The 18,695-nt window shown below is 36.1% G+C and overlaps 1 protein-coding gene across 1 annotated transcript in view; it reads right to left on the reverse strand.

Annotated features, from left to right (window-relative positions):
* Positions 1 to 205: 205 nt before the first annotated feature.
* POLN (DNA polymerase nu) overlaps positions 206 to 18,695 on the reverse strand; it is a 105,389-nt gene continuing 86,899 nt past the window's right edge. Inside the window, exons 22-24 of the mRNA XM_075018876.1 lie at positions 13,335 to 13,402; positions 4,294 to 4,355; positions 206 to 1,362 (exon numbers count right to left, since the gene is read on the reverse strand). Of these exons, the coding sequence (XP_074874977.1) occupies positions 1,294 to 1,362; positions 4,294 to 4,355; positions 13,335 to 13,402 (199 nt within the window). The 3' untranslated portion in view covers positions 206 to 1,293. The remainder of the gene's footprint in view (positions 1,363 to 4,293; positions 4,356 to 13,334; positions 13,403 to 18,695) is intronic.

Below are 18,695 nucleotides of genomic sequence, written 5' to 3' on the forward strand. Positions count from 1 at the left end.
GCTTGCATGACCTGGTGCAGGCTGGACTCTCCTCCAACCAAAGAGCCGACCCCCAATTAATATGTAGAAGATTCTGATTTTGCTTACATGACCACTGCTAATTTTATAACTATAAGAATCAATTTTTAGAAACGACTGACTCACTTCAGCTGACAGGTTACGTATGATTAATATGCAACATAAGAAAACAATGTTTAATGCCTTCAAGCACAATGCAGAACTGTTTAATGATACAAATTAAAACTGCTGCAAAATTTGTAAGTATACACTTTTAAAACTCAAATTATATTACTTCTATCATTTGAGGTCTAATGCTGAAAGATACTGAATGCCTCTTGAAAGTTTTGTGCTTGACTTCTAAATAATTAGTAGACTTTGAGGACAGTTTCATATTCCACAAGCACGGAGGCAGAATTCAGCAACCAGTAATGTTATGAAACAAACTCATTTAAAGAATAAACTGTACAGAAAACCAAAATATCAATAACAAATCCAAACATTAAAGTAGAAGCCTGAATCCTAAAAAGTATAAGGCTGAATCCTAAAATTTATCTAAACAATATTTAGCATTACATCAGTAATAAAAATAATAGATCAGGCAAGACTATAATACTTCCTCTAAAGTATGCTAACGCTACAGTGTACAAACTGAGTTTGAAACTAATTGAATTGAAAACAATCTGGTTATTTTTAATGCATTTAGGCATCCAGGTTTGTCTACCTGTTTTGCTCCAAAATCCTAAGTAGAAATTAAGGTGGAGACTCTTCACTTCCAAAGAACTCTTTTTCTAAGTCTGTGGAACATGACATTTAATGCGTGATGCAAACCAAGCAGCTGCCTTCTACTCACAAAATATAAAATAAGCTGAACACAACAGTTCAGCCCTTGCTGATACAGTTCAAATACTGCCAGATTAGAAGTATTTTTACATAGACACTTCACAAAATATTTAACATTAAAGTTTAAACATCCATCTAACTCAAATATATTTGTCGTGTTCCCAAAGGGTTAATATTGTCTTGCTTCATTTCTTACATGTAGTAATTTAGCTCTGAACAAAAGCAGCTCCCTGCTGGTTACCTTGGCTAAAGGAAACACAATGAACTGGTAAAAACCAGTTTTATCTCACTGCTGTTGCCTAGGGCTACAGACAAAATGAAGTAAAAAAATTCACATGCAGAGTATTAGGTGCTTATGAAAGATCCAGCAGCGCTGTTGCCTAGTGATTCAGTGAGGAATCAGCATAGGCCAATGAGGTGTACGGGTACTGAATAACATCCCCGATGACTGCTTTACATCTCCTGCAATTCTGTCATACACCCCCATGATTTCCCAGTGGTAAGAATCACTTTCAAGGGAACCTGTCAGAAAAAAAAAAATATAAAAATTTAAACAAACAAACACATCACACATAGCAAGATTACTATTTTTGCTTTTCCCCTTGGATGTTGATACTGCTCTAGATTAAATGCCTATCCAATATGAAATGTTCTTCATGTCTATTAATACTTAATTATCACTACAATTTTGATTAAAATACCTTAAGACTAACCTTCAGTTTTGAAATTGCAACTACACGTTACTGAATTGCAAAGAATATGCTAAAGCAAAATTCATCTTATTACGCTTTTCAAAAGAGCTACAAAATCAGAGTGTTTATAATCAGCAATTTGTCAGTAATGCATAAAGATGCTAGGTGGTTTTTACCATCCACTTTTCCAGTTCTAGGGTATTTTTGTTGTTGCTTTGGTTTTATTTCAGTTTGTTTTGCAGTTACTGGTGCTCTATTACACAGTAGATTTTCTGACATGAAAGCTACCTCATTAGCAAGGACTATATTTTGGAAAAGAAGCTACTTCAAAGATAAAGCATCCTTTTCCTCAAAGAAGAAAAAGAAGTCTTCCCTATTAAGACTGTATGTATGCTCTACTTTAGTGACATTTTTCCTCCATATTAAAAAATAATATTCATATTAACAGAGCACATAATACATATTTAGTTGAAGTATGTGTGCTGAAGGAGAGCAGGAGCATTTCACAAAAATCTTTTTATCTTCAACATCCCTAATCCTAAAAGACATATTCTTACTGTATAGAAGGGTAAACAACATGAACAAAACCAGTTTTTTTTAAAAGATCACTCTCAATTTCTTTGCTGAGATCAAGCTGTTGATACTTTATGTTTTCTATCTGGCCCCTGCCATTGATCTATTCGTGATTCTTCAGAGGAAGATGAAGTATCTTCATGATGCATGTAGTCTAATGTGCAGCAGGAGTAAAAGTATGTCATGACTTCTACAGTAATTTGCTCAGAAAAAGGAGACCAAAACAAGGGTAATAAAACATGTGTCTCCAAATACTTCTACTGCCTATTAAAACGCCCTAATCTTTGAAAACCCCAGACAACTACCTATAGTCCAAGAATGTGTTTCTTTTCACCTATTAAAATGTAGTTGTCGTTTAAGAGAGAATTACTATTCTCATAGGAATGACATATTGAATCCATTTGCTAATGCATCGAGATGAAATTGTCAGTGTGTGATACTAGACACCTTAGGCAAAGGTGAAAGAAACTGTGTTCTAAGATGGTGTGTCCCATTTTGTCCAAAGGACATTAAAACCTTCTGCCAGTTAACGGTTAGTGTGAAATATATAACACTAAAACGATATTCTGCCCATGTAACTATGAACACTGTCATTAACCATGTAAACATTTGTCTTTCTTAGAAACCTATTAAATTGTTCATATTTTATTTCATGGCAATGACTTCCTCAGGCAAAGTATGAACAATGTTGTCTCTGACAAAGTCACCAAAACTTGTCTCCTAAAACTATCAAGGAAGGACTATGGTGTTGCTATTCTCTTTATATACCATCAGTAACACCATATTTGATTATTTTAATAACCTTACAGCAGCATAAGAGCCAGGTGTCTAATACTGTCATTAAAAATACTTAGATGTAGTATACCTTGAAAAACAGTCTCGGTTCAAGGAATTTGTAACAGAAGAAGCTAGGCAAGCACAGGTGTACAATGCAAAGTAACATTGCTTACAATATAAGCAACCTATACATATGCAGTTTGTAAAGCTTGGGAGTGTCAGTGCAAGAAATGTATAATCCCAGTATGGCCAAAAGGTCTCACTTGCCCAAATCTGGGAAACAGGAGTGCAAGTTCTTACAAGGGTTAAGTGAACAAAGAGGGGGGGATTCCAGTGTGGGAAGGAGAAAGAGTAATTTAGATCTCAGACACACCTCCTCATCCTCTCTCAGCTTTTGTGGGAAAGATGGGCTTCGTAAGGACCCAGAAATATGTAACTGCAAGACCTCCAGAGAAAGCCTCACAAAGTGGTTGAGACACTGAAATAGAGAGAGAAGATCTGGAGGAAGAAATATAAGCTAGAACTTATCTAGTAGTTTTCTTGTCCAACCATTTCCATTAAAGCAAGTCTGTATGTTGTAACCATCTCTGAAATAAATAGAATAAACTTTTTCTGTCCCCAAATCTTGTTCAGTTGTACTGCTGAATGAGTGATCTAGAAACACCAAGTACTCCATTCCTTAGGAAACAGGAAACCCTTGGACTGTTGCTCACTTAGTAAGTTTAGGGATTCCCAGGAACTATAGTCTTCTATTAAACAACAAAAGCTGAGCGGTAGGCTAGAGTGAAGGGTACCCATCTTGTAGAGAGAAAAATATAATTATTTTATAAAATAATTACAATTAGGCCCAATACATAGGTAGATACAACAGCTGAGTAGCTATCTATCTACTCAGTTTTTACAGATGTTGTTTCAGTAGATGATGTCCTATACTTTAAACAGTGACCAATGATTTTGTCTGCTTTATGTGTTAGGCATCCACGTGGAAATGTTAAAAAGACCAATTTTCTAAGTGAAAATTACTGAAGAAAGATCTTTTGCAATAATTTTTCAGCAGTAATGAATGCCTGGCACATTTAGAAAGCCTATTAAAGGCACATATTTCTCACTCTACCACACCCAAGAGAAATTCCATGGCAATGAATGAAATAGATTTTGAAATTACCATACTACATTGCTAAGACAAAGAGTAGATGACAATCACACTTTCCAAAATGGAGGTTGAGTTTCTTTCAGTTATTTTCCTTTAGAATTTTTATAGTCATTTAAAAAAGCAATTACCTTCAAATATGAAAGTGAAACTGTTGAAGTAAAAGGCAAAATAGTTGTCTCTAGATTCTTAATATGATGACAATAACATACAAAACTCAGCATGCCTGAGATGGTAATGGAAATCTAGAATTGTCCCTACCTTTAGTGGCACTTCCAAGGCTGTCGTTTGCTGAAGGGACTCCATTGTTCTTTTTACCAGTGCTGTAAGGTAAATTTGAAACCCCACAGCTTTATTTTCCATGTTAGAATTGTTATATAGGAGAAAAAAAATCACATGCTTTATATTCTGTTACATAATACCGACATTTCTACATAAAAAAAAATATTTAACCATTTACCATTTCTTCAGATTTTTTTTTAAGTTAAATTTTATCTCTTGTGGAAGGTTCAATTCCTTATTTTAAATTGAATTTTAGGGTGAAATTTGGAGAATTATTTAACTTCTATATCCCATAAATACAGAAGTACAGCACTAATGTATTTTATATAGAGGTACACCATGTCTGAGTGTTGTATTTCTGAGCTTTCAAGTTCAGTACTCTTAACTATATGTTTGGTGACATTTTATATATTTTAATTTTCTTGTGCAGCCATAAAACTCAATCTATAAAAAAATAAGCTAGGAAAAAATATACTAGAAGTCTGAACTCTCTAAAATATCTTATTCTTCAAAGTAAAGAGATCAGAGTCAATTTAAACAAAAAAATCTTCCCTGTGTTATACTGGAGCTATCAAGAATCTAAACAATTAAACTTCAGTACAATTTATGTAACTTAACAACTCATCATGTCATAACACTATGCTGTTACTGTAAAAATGCATCTATAATTATTCCTAATCAATCATTTGGGATCAGAGATGTCATCCATGGTCCTGTCAATTAGTGTTTCGCTTGACAAACAAGCTGCTGCAACACAATATTGTTCTAATAAAAAACAAAGAGAGATTCAATGGATAAATCGCTTTTAAAAAAGAAGTAACTTTTGGCTAGTGAAAGTGAAATAGGAATTCCAGGCAGCCCCAGAATAAAAGTTATTGAGCAACCTCCATTGCTCTGACAGGATGCCTGACTAAGTAATATATGTTGTCATGTGCCTCAGACTTGAGAAATACCAGGGTATGCAATATGTGGTGATAACTGCTGGACCGGAAACCACATGATTACTTAGAAGCTTTCTTTGAAGTTATCCCTCGATGCACATCACAGTTCTTTTGCAGCTCAGGTTAGATGCAAAGGAGCAACAAGAACTCTAGGAACCTGCGTATGGTTGTTGCTCTGGCTGCTGCTGAAACCTTTTCTAATGATGCCAGCAATGAAGAGGAGTATGCATTGTTTTCTGTCACATCTGCGACACTGAGGCTGGCTTGATAATAACGATGAGGATAACTAGCTTCTGCCAACAGAAGTGGAGTGCTCAGACCATGCTGGCTCACTCAGACTTGCGTGCTAATGAGCTGTCATAAGATCTTCCGTGAAGTCCAAATTATGCAATAACTCAAAAGATCAGCGGCTGAAGTGCCAAGGCTGAGGAAAACGAGACATTTGTTGACACGTCTATCTACAGCTACACCTATATATTTGCTTTATGTTAGATTTGAGGTAGTTCATGGCCCGGTGTAGGATATAGCATTGTTTTTGGAGAGAACAAACAAATATTGCAACCACACATGGTGAAAGGGGAAGTGCTGGCCTAAATAATTATCCATTTAAAATCCAGTCCAAGTCAACATGGCTATTAATAGAGGAGTGTTGGACTGCCTCCATCTTGAGAAGCCCACTCTGAATTTAAACAAGCTGCCAGCTCCAGGAGGTCAGCAATGTAGCAGACGTCGGGGCACTTCAACCAGGTGGCATGCCTTCAGAAGGCTAAGTGGATTGCCAGTCAGTCCCTGGGTAAACATTTTTTCCGTCGGTAAGCTCCCCACTAGGCTATGACTGCACAAAGCTTTTGTGAGAGCCTAACATCTGGATTCCGCACTTCTCATGCAGAATTACTCAGCTCTGTATGTTCCACTAAAGCACTTACGAAGGGCATACTCAACTCTGTGCAACTTAACATTTTTTGAGCTGTTAGACAAATATACAGCAATAGAGCATCAGGGCAACAGGAGGAATAGGTCTTTTTGACAAAAAGAGCTCCAACGGACAACAAAAGATGGAGCACGAGTCAGCGGCATCGATTCACGGGTTGAAAGATGTGAGCAGTATGATAAAGGGTCCTGTCTGCATATGTGCTGAGTTAGACCAGTTTTCCCCTAGTTCTCTAGACCTCTGAATTTGACTAGTTCTCTCCCATACAACTGTTATCCCCAAAAGGGGATTCATGATGGCAGCGATGATTGCAACACCTTTCTCTGTTGGTTCACGCAGTTTTCACATTAAGGCATTTGGCATGATCAGAATTCTGCTGCATTCTTAACTGCTCTTAATTTTAAAAAGCACAGATTAAAGTGGCCACATCAGTGAACAAACCTAATGGTTCCTCATTCACTTTGACAACCCATTAAAAAACTCTCCATGGGTCTGCTCCATTTTCTTCATTATTTTTTTCTGTGTGAGTTTGACTCCCTGTTTTCTTTCCCACTTCACACTGACTTCTCCATCTCTTCCCAGAGTTTGGTGGGTGGCATAGTAAAACCATTCATTTCAAGCAATCTGAAGTTGTTTTGCCTGCATTTCAGCCTTCTGAAATCATACCTTTGCAAGTATCCAAAAGATTTGCCTACATCTACTTTACAACAGATTTTGAATGAAATAATAAATATATAATGATAACAGAAATATCAAGAAAAAGCAGCTGGATTACCATTCCTGTTCAGTAGTCGGTTAAGACAGTCAACAGTGAAGAAGGAAGCATTTAAACTAAATGACAGCCTTTACACAAAAATAAATAGGTAAACTGGCTGAATACATCTAGGCTGGAAATTTAAAGTTCTAGATTTTCGAGAGATGAAATTCTGGAACAGTCTCCCAGTGGGAGTAATTTTTCATATGGAGATGATCATTTATAAAAGAGACCATATGGCATGGTGGTATGTAATTGCAGGAGAGGTCCCCTTTAGTCCTATGTATATAATATCTGATTCTCCCACTACTCTCTCAAATCTCCTTGAAAACTCTCCTCTTTCTCAAGGCTCAAAATAAACAATACAGACATACACAACTGTATCTTCTTTATCTCATATACATTACAGAGTGTGGTCACTAACAAAAGTGACCACAATGTTTAAATAGATCTGTCTCCACCACTCTTAATTTTTTGTTTCTTTTCTAAGATTTAGATTGGAGGCTTTGGGGATAATTATTATTTCTGTTCAGTCAAGAATCTAGTATATCTAGGGCACATAAATTATTAATTTTAAAATGTTCCTATGCAGCCAGCCATATACTGCAATGGTGTCTGTAAAATGCTGTTCTCCCAATGTTTGCAACTTATCTTTCAAAACCCATAGCTAGCAATTATGAGATCTGTTGATTATACTCATCCTGGAATGCTTTGTAAGTGCTAAGTTTGTCATGTTAAAATATTATGTATAAAAAAAAATGGTGACAGCAAAGTGAAGAGATCACAGAGGAACTGAAATTTTAACATATGTTTTAACATATATTAGATTTTATTGATACTGGCCAGAATAAATATGCTTATTGAAAGTGTTGTGAATAGAAGCAAAGACACACATCTACTGTGGAACAAAGGCTTATTTGTTCTTATCGAACCGAAGACATTTTTCAAGCTCGCTCACCTATGAAATTATGACTCCAGAAACATGTCAAAGCTGGCGAGACATATGATCTATGGAATACGGATTTTTGCAAATTGAAAGCTATCTGAAGGCATCTTTAGTTTATGCACCAGTGTTTTTCAAGTTCGAAAAAGGCAGCTCAGAGGACAGAAAATGTCACTAACTTGTGATGACAGTTCATTCTTTTGTCCTTCTGTTACTTGAGTCCCCTTTTGAACATGTGCACTTTTTTATGCAGCTGCCTCAGTACCCATTAAGTGGGAAACTGTAGCAGAATAAAATGAAAATTCATGGAATTTGTACATAAGCCAAAAATTTGTAGTGGCAAATTTTAAAAAAATCTAAGATACTGTTCTTTAGGTAATAATAATCTTAATTGATCTTAATATCAAAATAAATAGGCTTAGTTTATTCTGATTTTTTTACTTTGACTGGTCCTTTTGGTGTTCTTACATTTAAAGTAAGTATTTCAGCTGAAATATTTTATACCTGGTAAAATATCAGAAAAATTGTCTAAAACTGTATTTTTTACATGTACCAAATACAAGAATGGATGCAGAAATTAACTTCTTTAATTCTATCAGTGATGTATGATTATAAATGAGTTCTAAAAAAAACCACCTTTAAAAATTGCCCTAATGCACTGTGATATTGAACACAAAGTACTGGAATACACACATTTCTACAAAAATATGTTATTTCAAGTACTAAGTGTCTTTCATTTAATTATGCTTCTCACTAATGGATGCAGTTAAGCAAGCATAGTGACAGGGAACAATCCACAATAATCATCATTGGCAAAGTTCACCTTTCAAATCCACCAGGTATATATGGAATACACATCAGAAGCCAGATCTTACAATTGTAACTACGGGTAACCCTGTACTGTAAAAAATAAATAATTATTCTGCATTTCTTCACCGCAAAGTGTATTCCTCCTTTTAGCAGTAATGTATTCAGAATAATCCAAGGGCAAAGAGGCATTTGAAACAGAGCATGGAGAGGTAGTCTCAGAAATAGTCTCCACAAAATGAAAGATTGGGTTCTGCAATTCCCGAATACCCTTCCAGAGTCCCCAGCCAGACTCACAGTTTGATGTGGGGACAGTGTATCTACCTGATTACACAGACTTCAGAATTCAGAGATGCTGAGTTCTCTCAGATCCAAGAGGCCAGTTTTTAGCATTCCCAAAATATCATCTGCCTTTCTGCTTCCTGGGCTGCTGGAGAGCTCAGGATGTGAGGAAGCCAGACAGGCAAGCTGGCTAGAAACCAGGCAGATTATTGATGGCAAAGCTGACAGTCTTCTGCCAAAACTAAACCAATTTCTGCCAAATGTTTTGATTTAATCTTTCCAGGCACCCTTTAACAGAAAATGAGGAATTTTAAAAAGCTCTCTTGCTGTCTTGTTCTTGCCCTAAACAGAGAATTGAGGGAAATAATATGCCATATCTTTGTTGAAAATTACACAATTCAGAGTAGTACATGCTTTATTGTATTTCAAAGTATGTCAAAGCTTGGACACTCAAAGCCTTGTTATAAATAAATGATGTTTTGCCTTGTCCATTCAGAGTGAACCATATGCACACTGTAAAACTGTGGGCGATGGATTCTGTTTGAAGAAGGTATTCTTCCAAAATACAGATAACACCTAACTTAAGTTACATGCAGTATTTTGAGCAAAAGTAGATATTAGAAAAAAAGAACACCTTATTGCTTGCCCCTTGTTTATTAAATTCAAGAGTTTCAAAATCATCTGTTGGGCATAGATTATTAGGTACACTATAAATTGGATTCCTGTATACTGCAAAGTACTGAAAATTCTTATGGTGGCCTATGAAGTCATAAGCAGGAATAGAGAAAATATCAGCATTATGATTGCCTTGTGGCAATTCTCAGCCTCCATCAGGAGAGTCTTAGAAGCAAATACACATTTTAATGTTGTAGAACAATACAAAAGAGACACTTCCATAAGGGAAATGCTGCTGAGAAGGCTTATGTTCTGTGGTACAATCTAATTGAAATAATACTATTTACCTTTATGTTCTTCATTTATAAATCTTAAAAGTATTTTAAGATTTCATATCCATTCTGCAAACAAGAAAACTGAGACACATACATTTGTTGTTGCTTTTGTGAAAAAGTAGATCAGAAGCATGACAGGAATCAGAATGCAAACACGCTGAATAGTAGGCCAGTGCTTCTTGGATCACACTAAATGCAAGAAACTAACACAGCACTGAACTGTAGTCCATTAAAACCATCAAACACTACTCTTTAGCTTTAAGTCCACGTCTTTCCCTTTACTGAGCTTTGTGACTGTACAACTGAGATTTCTCTCTGGATCATTAAGCTGCAGACTGGAAACTGCAAGTCAGCAGATTCTGTAATTTAAAGTTTCTGAATGGACAAAAGCTTATTAGATATGTAAAGACAAAGCTGACAGCTAAAGAATATCGGCAAATAGAAGTAAGAAGAGTAAGGACTTAAAAAAGGGAGAAAGAACTTTGGGTAAAGGGATGAAAACGATATTTGGACTTTCAAAGCACTGAAGTGAATCAGGAGCACACATCCTACTGACACTCCTTCTTTTGTTTAAAACTCACATACCTAATTTGTTATCTTAGTTAGCAGCTCCTGAAATAATTGGAAAAGATTAGGAGAAAACAGTCTTCCTATTTAGTTTCATCTGAAAGGAATCTAGGTCAACCGCTCTCAGACTGCTCTGTGATGTGAACCAAAACTGCTCACACCATGGACTGGGGACAATAGGGAGATGTGCTTCATCATCATACTTCTGACTGGAAGTTAGATACTAGTGCACATGCACCCTTTCTCTGCCTATTCAGGTCAAGCAAAATCCTCGCTAATGACACTGAAGGAAGAGCCAGCTTCAGTCACTTTTAAGACAACTTGGATTAGTTCTTTTACCAGTAGTAAAACTATTTGCAAAACACAGAATCACAGAATGGCTGAGGTTGGAAGGGACCTCTGGAGGTCATCTGGTCCAATTCCCCTGCTCAGAGCCATCCAGAGCCAGTTGCCCAGGTCCGTGTCCAGACGGTGTTTGAATATCTCCAAGGATGGAGACTCCACAACCTCTCTGGGCAACCTGTGCCAGTGCTCAGTCACCCTCACAGTAAAAAAGTGTTTCCCTATGTTCAGAGGGAACCTCCTGTGTTTCATTTTGTGCCTATGCCTCCGGGCCTGTCACTGGGCACCACTGGAAATATCCTGGCTCCATCCTCTCTGCCCCCTTCCTTCAGGTATGTATATACATTAAGACAATCCCCCTGAGCCTTCTCTTCTCCAGGCTGAACAGTCCCAGCTCTCTCAGCCTTTCCTCACATGGGAAATGCTCCAGCCCTTTCATCATCTTTGTGGTACTTTGTTGGACTTTCTCCAGTCTGTCCATGTCTGTCTTGTACTGGGGAGCCCAGAACTGGATGCAGCACTCCAAGTGTGGCCTCACCAGTGATGAATAAAGGGGAAGAAAATGAATGAATGAAGAAATGAAGAAGGAAACGGATGCCTTAGGTTGATCTTTAGTGTTAAGGAAAATAAATACATTTTATCACTCTTCTGTTTTGTGGTAAGCCAGTATATCTGAAAGTTACTGTAAAGCAGAATTTTCTTCTTTTCTTTGCCTCTTAGGGCAAAGTAAAGACAAATCTAAAAATCAGTCTTCGATCAGCAGAATGAAACAAACTTCCATCTTGAACAATGAAGCTTGGAAGCCTATATTAAGTGCAATGACAATTTCCAAGGTACCTCAGACCTCTAGACTGCCCAGGTCCATTTCCTAAAGGTCATCTTAGCAACTTCAATTACATGGTGATAGCTTTGAAGCAGAACAAGGAATTTACAGGTATGTTTGTTCTACACACTGCAGCTAGACATGGAGATACACGAACTAGTTACACTGTGGTGTGTAGAGCAGACACATCTTGAGTATTTGAACTGGACTCTTTGCGTTTTCAGAAAAAAGCCTCTAGTCATCATGTTTCTCTAGTGGGATAATTTATTACTATTATTCATACGATGGCTAGAGGTTTTTTCTGTTATACTGGAAAAGTATTGATTTTGCTGAATTTACTAGAAATTCATACTAGTAACGGAGATCAGAATTTGACCCAATGAGGGTAGAATCTGTGATTTTCTATATGTATAAACAACCATGAATAATTTTTGTCTTTTGGGTAGAATATTAGCTCTATACTTAATGCAAATTGATGTAAAATAAGATAATAAAAATCCTTCTATGCTGTCTTACAGATTTCATTCAATATACTACACTTTCTAACTCTGAAACTATGGCACTCTCAGACATTGGCCTTTTCTGAGTAGATGCTGCAATCTCTGATAAATTGCATGGTGCTTTTTAAATTTAAACCAGATTTGAACTCCTGTATTTAGAGGTCAAATGTTAATATATTAACCTAATTCATTACAATGCCCCTAATACATTGAACTTAAATATTTCCCAGGTTCTTTGTTTTGATTAGATGGAGGTTTAATGTTCTCATTATGAACTAATACTCACAAGAGGGATCAGTGATGAAATGAGACTAATATGGCAAATTATACTGTTTAAATGAATGCAACACAGGGAGGTGAAATTAATTTTTTCTTAGATGCTTAGGTTATAATGGAAGACATTTCTTGTATTGGTTCATTTAAAATATTTGTGACATTATTCTAATTGTTTTAGCCAAAGGTATTGTTGACCTTCAAACTAGACCAAAGTTTGTGAATAAATGTTTGGTGCCTACAGGAATAAATCCACTACTTACTGGAGAAGAGACCCAACAGCCTCCTATGTGCCCTCGTTTGCTAGCTAAATTTGTACCAGATGCTGAGACAAACTCTGGCTTAGGAAAAAATGTCTGGAAGTAAGCCAGATGAGAGGATAAAGACATAGGCAGAAACTTCTACTAACCCTTAACCTTGAAAGTCCCATCATAAAGGTTTCTTAATATAAAAAAAAGCAGTAACCTAACTTGGAAATTACAGTACGTTATATTCTTACATTAAGAATTTCATACTTTATGTAACAGGCCCCAGTCATAAGTATTTAGGAAGTTACTTTCCAAGCCATTCCTTTTAAGCTGATTTCCTTCTAAAACCCTTTGAAACCTTGGAGAAAATATTACTATTTAGCTTTACAGGATTCACACATGGGATGAGGGAATCTTGATGAGAAAACTAAATACAAATAAGCATGTTGATGAACTCCAGATGAGGAGTATATCACATTTTATCTACATAAGAGCCAGTGGTGGAAAACATTCAGAAAAATCTGCTTAGTATACATTTTCTTAATCATGAGAATCAATGTGCTTCCTGTTACATTAAATCTTTATCCTCTGAGAAATGACACGTTATAGGGAAAAAAAAAAGGGGGTAGGGGAGAAAGAGCAAGAGAGATTGTATTTACCTGAAAATTCCTGGATTTGAGAATCTTCTACTTCAAACAACAACTCGTCATGAATCTGGGCAATTAACCTGAAAAATTTCAGAGACTTTAGATAACAAATGCAAGAAATTTTAACAGTGCTTTCCATTCATATCATCAGCTAAGGGTCACATGTACAATGGATATGTTAAAGTGAAAATAAACATCCTAAGAAAATGAAAAAATCATTAATGGAGTTAAAAGGATTGCCACTCCACATATTCTGAAAACATAAAGGCCATGGTTGTAAACCCAAACTGTGCTTGCTAGCTTATAAATGTCATTCAAGGATTTGATGACGTGACAAGGTATTACTTAAAACCAACGTAATTTGCAGAAAATTGCAAGAAATTATAGAGACAGGCTATGTTTTGTTAATATAGCTTGTTTTTTTCAAGTTGAGCTGGAATAAATGTGGTTGCAAATGGGCGGTTTTACTAACGCAAATTAGGTCAATAGTAAGAGTACTTGGCTCACCAGTATACCAATATTCACTCTTAGCTGGCCAGTGACTTGAGCCCTTTCCAGAAAATAATCTTTTCGCTTAAGTGCAAAGTAGGTGTCCTCATGCTGACAAGCAAGTGGTTTGAAGAATGAAAATGTAGGCACAGACACACAACCTGATCTGTTGCCTCTGCTATCAGGACAGTTGCCTTCACAGGGACAGAGTGTACAGCTGAAAGCAGTAACATCTTGAAAGCCATGCAACTACATGTACCTGAGTTCTTCAGTTAGAGCTGTTTTGTAATGAGTTTATACTGCTGCTTTGTTTTTCTCTTTGTCTGTATTAGTACTGTATTGATAGGTCTCTTGCATATGGACAGTGACTTAACTGTTCAGCGCTTACAGAATAGGACCCTAAATTGATGGTTTGGGTGCAAAAGTACTTTCACAAAGGAAATAATAAATATATTTGAATGAATCAAGTCCACGGCAGAATAATCTAGCACATATAATCCCTGAGTGTAGTTCTCACTCAGGAAGAAAAAATACTGCATATCTGATTAGACTGTATTCCTACTAGGTTTATTTTATTACTTCTTTAATTATTGTAGCTGGGAGTCTAAGTCATGAAACTGTACCACCTATTTCCAAATTGCTTTGCAATTTGTACATAACATTTAAATTAAATGTCCATTTTAGACTTTTCTTAATACCTAGCAGTTATTCAAGTAAATAATTCCTTACAAATGGCTGAAACATCAATATGGTTACTACTTATAACTTCTTACAGCTTTCAGGAAAATATCCTAAGATAGTTTCACACTGCCTTAAATTACAATGTGACATTGACTAACAGTGTGGTGAGCTCTAATAATAGATCTTAAATTATTAGTCACTTACAACACAGTCAGAAGCAGAGTGAAACAGATTAACATATTTCTAATAGGAAATTGGGACACAGGATACAAAAAGAAATAGATGAAAAGACCAGGATCATCTGTAGCAAGAGAATACAGTTACATGAAAAGTTGTAATTTCCAATGCAAGTAAATTAATTAAAGCAAGAGATTTCTTGTAATCATTGAAATGACATGGAAAAAGATATAAATCAGAAAGAACTGTGAACATTAAATATGAATATACTGTGAATCAATGGAATAAGTGAAAATAGTTGCATTGATTAAACCAGTGCAATAAAAATGTGATAGACTGGTTATTATTTATACCAGAGTAGTGCCTCATGCCTTCAGTCAGGATTAGAGCACCATATATTCTGATTATTTGAAGGTAAGGAAACGTCCTTTCTTAGAAGAACTTACAACATACATTAAAAATTTTTTCATAAATTTATCAGGATTTAAGAATGGAGGAAAAAGAATTGGATTTTCAAAACCACTCAGCATTGGATCAGCTGATCACCTCATCTCCATGCTAAAAGTAAAACTGAGTTCAGGAGGAGCAGGGTTGGACCAGAGATCAGTGCTACCTTATGTGAGTCAGAAAACCTGTGGAAGCAATGTGAACTGAACTCAAAATTTCTGTCTGGACAGCACAATACAGACTTGACACAACTCTACATGCTCCAGTTCATCCACTGAAAGCAGCATAGCTATTTTAGCTTGGGTCTCCATCTGGGCTAAATGACCCTGTTTCTCAATGCTTATCATCCTGAGTAGCACAGCCTATCGGCTCCGTTGTATTGCCAGTTAACTGAGGAACTGTACAGAGCTGCAGAATTACATCTACCCCATCTTAAACATCTAGTGATTAATTTGAAGTTCAGGACAATATTCTGTCTGCTAAAATACAGAACTAGAAGTGAGCATTGCTGGTTCTCTGCCTAGCTCTGCTACTCTTCTGCTAAGCAATACACATTCAATTAGAAAATGGGGATAATATTTATCTCAGAGATGCGAGATCTAAGAAATAAGTATTTCTAATACACTTCTCTTTCCAAATGAAAGACATTACGTAAGTTTTAATTAATGCTAAACTTCATCTCCTAGCTTGATTCCAAGAAATGGAATAGTATACACTATTTCCTCCTTAATGTTCATCAAACAAGTTAGATTTTTTGTTATGATCTCTTACCTCTTTTTCTTATCAATCTCACACCAACTTAATGGGTTCTACTCTCGCAGGTTTACAGTACGAGGCCACAGAAATTTTTCAGGGTTGTTAAGGTAATAATACTTGCATGCAATATGCTGTTCCACAGAAGGAAGCATTCAATTTGACATCAATACCAATGAAAGAAAAAATCAAAGCAATTTATACATTCAAAATTCATAGCTTTCACTGTTCCAGTGCATGCACCCACCCACCCATTGCATACCTTGAGTGAAAGAAGTTTGGAAAAAACCCTATACTTTTGCTTAAAAGCTTAATTGAATCATCTTCACTTTGAAGGAATATTGAAATAGCAAGCTTCTCTCATTCTCTCTTGCTAAAAGGTATGGTAAACTAGATTAGAAACTGCAAACCAGGCAGAGACTAGTATTTTTGTTGTTCTACAGATTATAAGAATGGCTTTGATTTACAAGCTAATATTTTATTAACTATTTTCTTGATTGCCTGCATATCAGGCACCATTTTTGATGAGTCCACACATGGTTTCTTTTTACTGAGAAACATGACCTGCATCTGAGTATGTCTGTGGTGTGGAATGGAGATACTGCTACAACCTGCACCTTCAAATGCAGAAGTATTACTGTGATTGCCAGTCTGAACGTGGCTTTTGACATCAGTTTAGTGTGCCCAGCACACAATATCCTTCTTAAACTATTATGCTGCACTATAGAATTTTAAAAAGAAAATCTTTTTTATTCTCTTCAACACCACATTAATTATTCATCCAGTTTCCTATGAAACAACACAGAGACTAAACTTCTCAGGCCTTCAATGGTTCCACCCAGTTATCATTACTATATCATAATCATAGTATTGACTTATATATGCCAAAACAAATTAAACTATCATCAAGATTTTCTTTCATAGTATTCTATTTATGAGGCCATATTGCCTCCTTATAGTATATTTTTTCCTAGTACCAAGCCAGTTTGTCTAATATAAGAACAAATGAGGATTTTGTTTGTTACTGTAAAGCAATATATTCCAGATCTGGACCTCTCTGTTCTAAAGTACAGAATTGCACGTTTTTCCATGACTGCTTCAAATGTGTTGCCTAGAAATAAGTACACTATTGAACTGACTTCAACAAAACAGCTATTACCTTATTGGTGAGCAACTGTATTTTTTTACCATTAAAGGAAACAACATTTTGTCTAAACTGCAAATGAGAGCGCTGTGGCATGACGTGCTGCAGACGCTATTGTAGGAATATCCTGTAGAAGAGGCCAGTGTAGGATAGGGGAAAAAAAGACAAGATCGTCATAGTATTCTTTCTTGGAAGCTGTTTTTTAACAGCCATGTGCAGTGTTTCAGGCTGTTACAATGTGCCATGAGATGCTCGATCTAATTAAATTCATGCTCCTTCTATAGTCAAGGGACAAATGTAGGCTCTGACTTAGATGTTCTGAACTGACATCTGGAAAACCCCAACTCTATGCATTGACTTTGTAGGGTTACCACCTCCTATAACAGCTACCTACATCAGATACCTGAATTTAGACAGAGAACAGCCTTCTGTACATTTTTGTATCACCAGGGAAATTTTTACTGCTGTTAATGACACACCCAAAGCATAACATGGTCTAGTTTTCCAGACCGGTCTGCATGAAGATAATGCAAAATATAAACCAGCAATGAATTCTTACAGACTAACTGTTGGTTAATTTACTCCATCGTTTAGTAGCAAGCAATCTGGACCCACCACATGCCCGTTCCAGACCCCTCAAAACTCACCTCAATCTCAATTGCTGTCTCTGCTCGCTTCCCTCCCCACAGCCCCTGACACTCCCACGGGAGGTCTAACTAAGCACAGGCAGCACAAAGGAAGGGAATGAGATGGGCGAAGCCATACCTGCAAGGTGCTAAGTATATTGCTCAAAGAATATCTGAGAGGAGCTCACATACTACATCGAGCTAGCTGGTTCAGGAGTTTGAACAGAAAATAAATTAAAGTAAGGTTTAAAATTGGGTAACTGGGAAAGCTTTAAATAAGAGGGTCCGATTGTCATGCATAATACAGATCTATGATCTTAAGGGTCTTTTCCAGCCTAATTGATTCTATGATTCTATAAGGAATTCAGGGTACCTTATTCTGACTAAGAACCAGGCTGACAGCTCAGACTAAAATAGTTTAAGATGCTTCCTGTTGGTTAGCTCCACATCTCAGAAAAAAAAATGGTGTGGCACCATCAGGTTGTCTGATTCTGAGCTAGAGTACTCAAATGTAAAATCTCCATGAAAATTACACATTTTATTTCTAATTTGAAGACACACTGAGAATTAAATCATAACTAAACAAGAGATTTCCTAAAGCCAAAGGATTCTCTTTGGAGAAGGAGCAAAAAAGATAAGTTATTTAAAATCCATCATAGCTTATTTGTTTGAGTAAAAATTCTAGCTAAACTTAAAAAAAACCCCTATAATGCATTACTTAAGAACACAAGACAATGTTAATAGTTAACTTTTTATATAGGTACAGTAAAAAATGTATAAACATTAAAAAAGTTACTAAAAGCACACTACTTTAAAAAAGGGTTTTAATGATCACGTGGTAGCACAATAAACACTCTAGAAATACTTTAAAAAAATCCGTCATTTTCTATTCACATATGGTTTTCTTCTTATTTAAAAAAGCACTACCTCCCTGATCATTGAAATTAATACCATTTTCTGATACAACACTATCAGATTTTGTATTCCAAATATTAATATCCTTGTCTGTCATCCTATGTTATCCCCTTTTTTGATGAATAAAATAATCATCCAACT

The sequence above is a fragment of the Buteo buteo genome, chromosome 1, assembly GCF_964188355.1.
Source record: "Buteo buteo chromosome 1, bButBut1.hap1.1, whole genome shotgun sequence".
Classification (NCBI taxonomy): Eukaryota; Metazoa; Chordata; class Aves; order Accipitriformes; family Accipitridae; genus Buteo; species Buteo buteo.